The sequence below is a fragment of the Rhyacophila brunnea genome, unplaced genomic scaffold (genome assembly GCF_057557595.1).
Source record: "Rhyacophila brunnea isolate RB1 unplaced genomic scaffold, BYU_Rbru_1.0 scaffold_10, whole genome shotgun sequence".
Classification (NCBI taxonomy): Eukaryota; Metazoa; Arthropoda; class Insecta; order Trichoptera; family Rhyacophilidae; genus Rhyacophila; species Rhyacophila brunnea.
The window spans coordinates 34,364,189-34,374,209 of record NW_028232752.1 but is presented as its reverse complement, the minus strand read 5'-3'; the positions used below and the strand labels follow the sequence as shown (position 1 = coordinate 34,374,209).

The window sequence follows — 10,021 nt, the reverse complement described above, 5'->3', positions numbered from 1 at the left end:
ATAATTTTAATCACAGTAATCAATATAACACAAAGTATACATTATTATGTCATAATCTTCATATCTAATAAATAACTATTTTTTACCATGTTTGATTCTAAGGAGATCATAATGGCATCCACAAGGTGGGGGTTTTTTTTTACGAGAAATAGATGTTAGCCATTTTCTTAACATATTACGCCCACACACTGGATTCAAACACACATTGAAAAACAGCATGTGAATTCGGAAATCGAAGCCGGTATCCACGAAATTATATGCATGATGCATAAACGCTCGGCCATCGTGGGCCGTAAGTATTATATAACGATTTATTAATATTTATTAATCCATTTTGTCAGTATAAAAAAAAAACTAACATAAACTTTGTCAAAAATTTATAATATTTACTACATGTAAAATCATTATTTAACCATTTAAAAATAACTGTGTTCATAAAAAAATGAATAACCACGTTCGATTCAAAACGTATGAGTCTCCATAGTGTTGAGGTGTTGTTTATAGACTTTTACTAGGAACACTGTCTTGCTAATCATTGTGCCATTAGTTCGCCATATTTTATTCTTACGGAGTACTTCATGTATAAAGATTCGTACTGGTTTCATCTGTTTAAAATAACCTTTTCTACTAGTTTTAAATATTAATTCAACCAAAATTGACTTTATCCATGAAAGAGACCGAATTATTGAAAAAAAATCCAGCCTTAAATTAAATCCATTTTATTTAATCAACAGATTACATAATTTATACTATAAAAAATCATACTTCGTTTAATAAGAATTTCCACAACTATAATTAATTAATTTAATTTAATTAACATCACTACTAAGATATTAAATAACATAAAAAATAGATATTTAAAAAAAAAATCAAAACAAAATATTGTCGAATATTGAACGTCTCGGATGGCGGTAAAAATGTAATAAACATAACAAATTGCCAGAAAGTATTGCGTAATAGTGACTATATTATGGAACCGTACGAAATTTATGTGATAACATTTAAAAAAAATGCGTTTGAAACTAATCGTCTACAGCGATTCTTCACTATGTCTTGTTTGGTCAATCCGCATAAGCAAAATGTCGATTTAATAAAATGCGAGGTGTTTTTTTTTTAATCCAGATTCCAAAAATAATAAAGATGTTATATAATATTATTATATATATTTTATTTGATGATACATATAATTAGAATGTTTCCAAGCAAAACATACGGAAAAGAAGAATCATTGCATGATTTGCAAAAAATACTGATTGGAGAAAGCTACGAGATTACAACGACCGCGTTACACATCAGACTAAAAATGTATTTTCTACCGTAATAAATAATTGTATTAATAAGAATTCAGTCACAGATATTAAACACGACTCGTGTGAACGAAAGATATTCTAAATATCCATTTGGCGTGTGGACTACGAGCAGTCTGGTCACGCTAGGAAAGTCCACGGATTAGGTATTGGGCTTTCACTTACCGTATGTATGGAATGTTCGCTGGAACGTGGTATTTGGAGCCCGGATCGAAGTCCATCTCTGATCGTAGCACTGGAGGCTTGATGCCGCTGTATTGTTCCCTACACAAAAAAAATAGAATTATTATTTATATCAGTGATGAACAATCCACGGGCCACCCTCCTAAATTATTTGTTACAACCCACCAAGGGTTTATTTTATATAAGAAGATACTATTTCAAATAGTGAATCTGAAAACTACGACGCTCGTCGAGACTCAAACTCGCATCCACTGAATGCATGCCAGTGTGTTTTACCAACCACATTTGTCTAACGACGAAATTAACTAGTAGAGTATACGCTCCATAACACACTTTACTATACTGATACGCCTCTTTATCTAATTACCTCTCATAAAATTATATTATTCACTTGTATTAATGTATGTCGTAATAAATAAATTAATAAATAAATAGAAATATAATACATATAAAAGAAATATTTTTACAATTTATTAAGTAAGCCGATGTGCAAAGTTATAAAGCGTATACTCTAGTATTAATGTAAATTTTGAAATGCGATTGTAGGATGAGAGAATAACAATTTTAGATTATTAATTATTGTCATTACCAATATGTCGAATTTTTAATTAACTGTGAGTCTAGGGCAGCTCTCGTGGTGCAGTGCGTAAGGCGCTGGCCTTCCGCCTTAGATTTCTGGGTTTGATTTCCGGTCAGGACACAATATTTATGTGTTTTTCTCAAAGCCTTTGTTTGTGATTGTTCAAAATTACTAACAACCACCTTGTACGAAAAAACAAGGACATGGTTATTAATAATTCTAAAAAAACTTTAAATCTGGTGGTCCCCTTCGTACAATTCATAAAGATCTTAGATCGGGGATTTTGGATTCGATTTCCGGTGAGATCATAATACTACTAAGACTAAATTTCGAAGTAGGTAACCTCCATTTTTACTTTTTTTTTGATTCTGACTTAACTAACTAACTAACCCATCGTATGTATATTAATAAAATATCAAATCCAGCATAATTTTTTTAATGAAATTTAGTTAAGCCGGAGGTTTATTTTAATATATTTAATTAGCTGCCATTTTTTATATTTTATAACTAGCTGTAGATACGATATTTTTAATAATCTTATTGTAATGACATTAATAACATTTTATTTCCATATTCGCTTTTTCTATTTGTTTGCAAAAAGAAAATATTCTATTCTCATTGCTAGATCTGTGTGACGATTTTTTGCGATTATTTCAAAATGGTGGAATATAAAGGTTACAGATTTTGAAACTAACAGCCTTATATATATTATGTGTGTGTGTGATTTCTCAAGTCTGTCTGTTTCTGTATTGTATTTACTAGGTACTGCAATTGGGCCTACTGCATTATTATATTGTTAAAATACCCATTTTCAAAAAAATGAGGCATAGTTCAGTGAGACTTTATAGAGCTCAGTCTTTCGATGGGCGGGATTATAGATAAAGGGTTGTATATACAATGTAATACATATTGTTAAATAAATATAATTTTTAAATACCTTAATCTCCACCAGTGACAGTTGTACTGCTCCTTTCTGACATCCTTTGAAAACACCTCCCACCTCCACTTGTCCATAGTCAGAGCGAACGGCAAGAAAGCCACCTTATCCATGGCCATAGCGAAGAGATAGTTGGTATCGTGTGAGTAATCATCTACGGACTTTTGCACCAGTCCAAGGGTCTGAAGATGACGAGGACTCTGTACTGAGAGAGCTATAGCTTCACCGATTGCCTCATGGAAACCTACGGGAAACAATATTATATATTGTTAGATTACATGAAAATGTTTATTAGTCAATATTTCAGAATTTAAGACATTTAATTAAGTAATTAACAATAATTTCAAAAACCTCAGAAACATATTAGCATATTATTAGAAAAAAAAGTTTGACCGAGTAGGACTCAAGCTCACATCTTTCACTTTCTGGGTGAGTGCTTTGGCCTCCAAGCTATCGATCCGTCTATGATTCATCCATTCATTATTTTTAATATTCACGTTTAAAATGAGGTACTTCAAATTCCACCAATCATGAGATAATCTGCTTTATGATTAATTAAGGTTAATGACATTAGGTATGAATTAATCGAAAGAGACATCTGATCCTGATCGAATTTGGTATTTACGGATCGATAGCTTAGTGTAAAATTGTGTTTTTTCCGTAATACAGAATCAAGCATTCTTAAAACCTCATGTATTGTGTATTCAGTATTGAATAATAAAAAATCAACGTCGGTGGCTTAACTATGGGGAGGTTCTAGCATTCTAGCCTCTTCCAAGAACTTCTTCCATTTTTTTTATATTCGGGTCAGTGTTATCCATGCGTTTGCACATCATCATATAAAAATAACCATAAAATACATTAATAAGCTACGTAAAATTAACCAATTAATCTATAAAACTATAATAGGTATCAGATAATATGACTTGAAAAAATCTTAAAAAGAGAACGATGGCCAAATATATTTTATAAATTCATAAAAATCGAAAATTATAATATATTTTATTTAATAACTTATTCAAGCATCATCCCATGCGTATTTATATACCTTCATTAATTGGATAATTGCAAAATTCCGAGACGTTGCTCCATATTAAGAGCAGTGTTGCATAATAGAGAAAAAAACATTGAAGAGTTATGCCTAGTTCAGACCATCATAATATATCTGTATTTATACAGACATGTTTTTTGTATTCTGCTGCGGAAGGAAAACATGTATAAATATACTGACAAAAAAACAAGCGTGTTCTTGTGGTATGTTGTTTTGATTAAAACTCGCAATTTTGTAGTACGTAGACAGTCCAAATTATATTAAATTTGATATCAATATTTTCAGGTATGTAAATTCGTTGAGTTATTATTGTGCGCGTGCATTTATGTAGTAGCAAAAGTTGGTTGGACATATTGGTTTGGACTAAGCATTAAAACAAATTAATAAGACTTGTGGTATATCATATTAAATCTAATGCCATCAGTCAATAATTATAAGTAAAAGATTTTTAAAGTAAGAGAATCGTTAACAAAAAAATTAGTTTTCTTTTTTATTTCAAAAACTACAAATACTTAATTTAGATATTTATCTGAAAACCAACAACGAAGAATCAAATAGCGAAGATTTCATATATGAGACAAAGTGACATAAACCGGTGACATCTAATCTGCTGATCCCCCATCGGACAAACTGAGCCTCCCGCCCACCTTTACTGCACCATCAGCGGAATATACAATATTAGATTAGATTATAATAATTATATTGATTGTGTGGTTGCACCGCTCACAGAAGAAGCGCCCACGCCATCAATTTATTTTAATTTTAAATAATATAATATTATAAATAAATTTTAGTCCATCTAATTTGTAATATTTATAATATTCTTAATACATACCTACTTACTATACCATTGTATAATTCTAAAAAGTAAATGTTGATATGTTAATAATTATTAATGAATAACTTAAGTACATTTAAAAAATTGAAGTTGTTTTTCTGAAATACCTTCATAATTTTATAGCATGCGTAAAATAATCACACATTTAAATTGATTTATTTTTAAATAATTAAAAAAAGTAACAGTCTTTGCAACTGTTTTGATTTTTTATTATGAAGATATTTATATGTAAATAATAATATTGTTATATATGATTTATTAATTCTGACACTTTTAATAAAAATATATATATTTTATATTTAAAAATGTAATAATAATTACTGCTATCAATCAAATAGCTACATTATGATTGCAATGTTAAAGTTACTGCTTGGTTCGTGTACAATTTAATGGCATGCAATATGATTTTAATTTTAATTATCATAAAATCGGATAAACTGGAGTGCTAGCGAAGTGTAACTTTTTAACGCAATAAGTGGTCAAATTTCCACCTGAGTCAATTGGACTACATTCACCTGTATCAGTGTTTTTCAATCAATATAATATTATAAGTTATTGATACATTTTAATAAACTATTATTTAATCCATCACGCGCGCTTTAGTTTACGTCAACGAAGACATTGGGAGGTGGCTCCAAGGAAACTATCAGAATAACTTTTAATGGTGGCTTACATCCATTACGTCGCGGTATGTGTGGTACTTGTGTATATAATAATAGAGATGAAGTCATGATGAGTAATGGAGGGAAAAACGACCTCAGTGAAGTAGTGGTCCAGAAATATGTAGTGGCATATCAGATTATAAGGGGTAGGAATGCAATATAAAGGTTCGTATCATTTAACCTGAATTGAACAAATCAAATCGCACCGTTGAATTTGTTTGATTTGGGACCGTTTGGTAGAATTTCCACGGAAACACTTTTCTGACGTTTGACAGATCGTCACTATTCTATGAACCGTCCGAATTGGTTTGACGTTTTATATCAAACTATTTCTGATGGTCCGAGAACGGTTTGATTTTCAATGATACACTGAACCAAACGTCAAATCTCAAACCATTTCCGGTATATTTTCTACTCATACAATTTGTACGTATATTGTCTATGGTTTAGTTTGATTTTTTTGATTCAGGTTGAATGATACGAACCTATAAGAGTGTTTGCTAAGAATCTTAATTGTAAATGGGCATGAGATATAACTCGAAGAAAAGGCAATTGCTTGATAAATTTTGTCATTCACTGATACATATACGGTAAAAAAAAGTCCGAAAGGCAAACGGAAAGGCGCTTGATTAACAATGTATTTATGTTCTGAAGGTGTTGTACGTGGCAACGTAATCGGTTTGGAGAGGCCTTCATTCACCAGATGATTGATCCAGAGTGATGATGAGTAGATGCATATGAAATCGAGGGTTAATTATTTTTTCACGAAAATCAGTATTTATAACGAAAGATTGAAAATAGAATATTAGTGTTGACAAACATATTAAATAATGAGAAAGACAAGTTGCGATATAGAATGGTCCTAAACCCATTCTAATTAATATAAAAACATGTTTTGCTATTGGTCAGGTATAAGATATTACTGACTTTGTAACTAAACTGTATATTAATTATGATAGTAGTACGTAAACCATAAATGTACCGGTAAATAAACATTTAGATAACCAGCTTCTTAACAGATGTCAAAAAGAAAAATGGAGGTAACTGACTTTGAAACTATTTTCCTGTATCTTTTATTTCTTTCGTCTTATTTAAAGAACATGGAAAATACCATAATTAAACGTGATTATTTAACAAGATAAGGGTAATTGTCAAAAAAGAGTTCTACCACATAATCGCCATATAATTTTAAATTGCATAGTAAAAATACTCATTTTTTTTCTTTGGAATTAGGTGGTTAAATCTGTAATGCTCTTCGTAAACATAAACCACCAAACGATGCGTTCGACTTCCAAGTCGCCTATCGACCGTTACGCCGTACAAAACCCAATTGGCGCGACATACCTGCGCGGGCTTAGAGGAACCAATAATGAGCGATTGCTCTAACATGATATATTTGTACTTATACATTTTTTTATATTTTCTTGGACGTCGACGGACGAAGTACAATAAAATTACATACATAATATATTTTTTAAATCAAGACCAAATATATTAAATAATATTATATTCTTTCCAGAAAAATCTCTTCACATTTGAAAGCACCAAAACAATATATACCTATTATAGAAAAAGACTATATATTTTTAGAACCAAGAATCTAACAGATGTATTTTGTATCGTACTCGGTCCATTTTTTTAATAACTGTAAGTATATCTGTTTCTAACCCTTTTCCAAAATGAGTGTATTTTTAATGAATACTTAATGCTCTATTCTTCACTTTGTATAATTTAAAACAAAAGCTGAATCAAATAAATGAAGTGATTTTTCTACGCGTCAATGAAAAGAAATTTATAGTTACTGCTTCCTACTTACAATATTTCAATGTATTACTAAAAATACGCACTATTTATTCATTTGTTTTTGACTATATGGCGATATTATCTAGTGTGTATCATTTCGGCATGAACAACTTCACATTCCCGGTGATTATTTACTGGTATAGTATGTAAAAATGACACGCGTTTCCATATACTTATTAAGAATATTGAAAAGTTAGCCAACTACTTATTATGTGTTAATTTACTATTATACTACAAATATGTGACTTATAATACAGTTAAATTCAATATTTATTTTATTTTCATTTTTATTTTAATGAAAAAATATGATATAGAAACATTTAACATCTCTGTATTTTGTATAATATGAAAGAATATTTATATCAAAATCTTTCATTATTCAGATACATATTTTAGCACGAAACACACTGGCGGATTGTGAAATTTGATGAAAACATCATTTTGAGATAAAATTAAATAAAGCATTGCTATAATAATAGTAATCATTATTCTTGATTGATAGACTTTCTTATTAATAGGATGTGTAATTTTTGCATTTTTTTTTTAATTTTCCACACAAGTTAAATACAACCATATATAATACTTTAGAGAGCACTACCTGCGACGAAGTAGAAGGAGACTCCGGGTGGCTTAGTTTACAGAGTTTTGACCGCGCCGTTCCCCTATTTCACACGCAGTGATTTTTGTCGCACCATTAAAAATCCGCGCGATTATTTTCCGCCAAGCAGTTGCTGTAGAGTTTAGAACTGTATATAAGTCGGTAGCTGTATATAAGCAGTTATACTTGGTTAAGCAGCAAGAGATACGCATGATACTTGCCTAGTTTTTTGTCATTGGTCCTATCGGTCTGACATTATCACCAATTGATTATTTATAGTCGATTTATATATATATGAAAGGTTAAATTTGTAATAGTTACATATTACTTAACGCAGAAAAGTCACGCCTTTTCATTGTCGGGCGAGATCTCTTGATAATAAACTACCGACCGAATTACTAAACTTGGAATAAATATGTTATTTCAGGCGTTGTCAAATTGATATCCCTTTAATTTTAGTGAATGTATCAACATCACTAAAACGATTAATAAATGGCTTCAGGATTTCTATAGGATTAAGAACTATTGATTTAAGAATTAAATATTATAGCATTATTTTTTCAATGAAGAATGCTACATTCTTTAATATACGAGGGTGGGTCAATAAGTCCTTAGAAAAGCCGACAGGTGGCGCGACTAGTACTGTGAGCGGTTTGTTTTCATGCAGCGGCACTACCGATTCAGTATGCTGCGAAGTTTCAATCAGATTGGTCGGGTTGTTGTGTGTTTCTCGTACATTTAAAAAAAAAAATGCTTGTGGAAAATGGAAAAATGGAAAATTGAGTTTAGAGCTGTTATTAAAAATTTTAATATAAAAGGGTTAACAGCAAAGGAAATAAAAAATGAGTTGGATTTAGTTCACGGCATATCCGCTCCTTCACTTGCAACTATTTATAACTGGTTAAATGAATTTAAACGTGGTCGTACATCAACAAAGGATGAACCACGCTCAGGACGTCCTGTAGAGGTGACTACACCAGAAATGATCAATAAAATCCACGATATGGTGTTAAGTGACCGAAGATTAAAGTTGAGTGAGATAATTGAGGTTACAGGGATCTCAAAAGGTAGCGTCATTTCTATTTTACATGACAAATTGGGCATGAAAAAAATTTCTGCAAGATGGGTGCCGCGTTTGCTCACAGTCGACAATAAACGCAATAGGGTGGTGGCCTCTAAAGCCCTGTTGTCGCTCATGCAACGCAATCCGGATGAATTTTTTCGTCGCTTTGTGACTGTAGATGAAACATGGATACACCACTATACTCCCGAGACGAAAGAACAGTCAAAGCAGTGGATTGCGAAAGGCGAACCATGTCCAAAGAAGGCGAAAACCGTAAAATCAGCTGGTAAGGTTATGGCTACTGTATTTTGGGATGCACGTGGAATTATTTTCGTTGACTATTTGGAAAAAGGAAAAACAATAACAGGGGATTATTGTGCATCTTTATTGGACCAGCTAAAAAACAAAATTGAAGAAAAACGGCCTCATTTAAATAGGAAAAAAATCCTCTTTCATCAGGACAATGCCCGTGTTCACACATGTTTACGATCAATGGCTAAAATTGAAGAATTGAAGTTCGAATTGGTCGACCACCCACCGTATTCGCCAGATTTAGCCCCCAGTGACTTTTTCCTTTTCCCAAACTTAAAAAAATGGCTAAGTGGACAACGTTTTTTTTTCAAATGAAGAAGTCATCGATCGGACAAATGCTTATTTTGAGGACCTTCCGAAAACTTATTTTTCTGACGGTTTAAAAAAAAAATCAGAAACGTCTAACCAAGTGTATTGAGCTCCAAGGAGATTATGTTGAGAAATAAAAAAAAAATACAAAAATAAAAACTGTTTTAATGCTTTTTTCTAAGGAATTATTGACCCACCCTCGTATCATGTTGTGTATATTCAGCCTTAAATAAAACATAATTAAAATATAAAAAAAAAACATATATAAAATAAAACTATGGTAAATTTCGATGAGAAAGTTGGCAAATTCTGAATATTATTTGTTACTTTTAGCTCGTAAATTATCTCATAACACATTTGGAATCATTTATGTACTGT

The 10,021-nt window shown here is 31.2% G+C and overlaps 1 protein-coding gene across 1 annotated transcript in view; it reads right to left on the bottom strand.

Annotated features, from left to right (window-relative positions):
* Ance-3 (angiotensin-converting enzyme Ance-3) overlaps positions 1–10,021 on the bottom strand; it is a 244,654-nt gene that overhangs the window by 183,016 nt on the left and 51,617 nt on the right. The window contains exons 8-9 of the mRNA XM_085953539.1: positions 3,008–3,251; positions 1,473–1,571 (exon numbers count right to left, since the gene is read on the bottom strand). Of these exons, the coding sequence (XP_085809665.1) occupies positions 1,473–1,571; positions 3,008–3,251 (343 nt within the window). The remainder of the gene's footprint in view (positions 1–1,472; positions 1,572–3,007; positions 3,252–10,021) is intronic.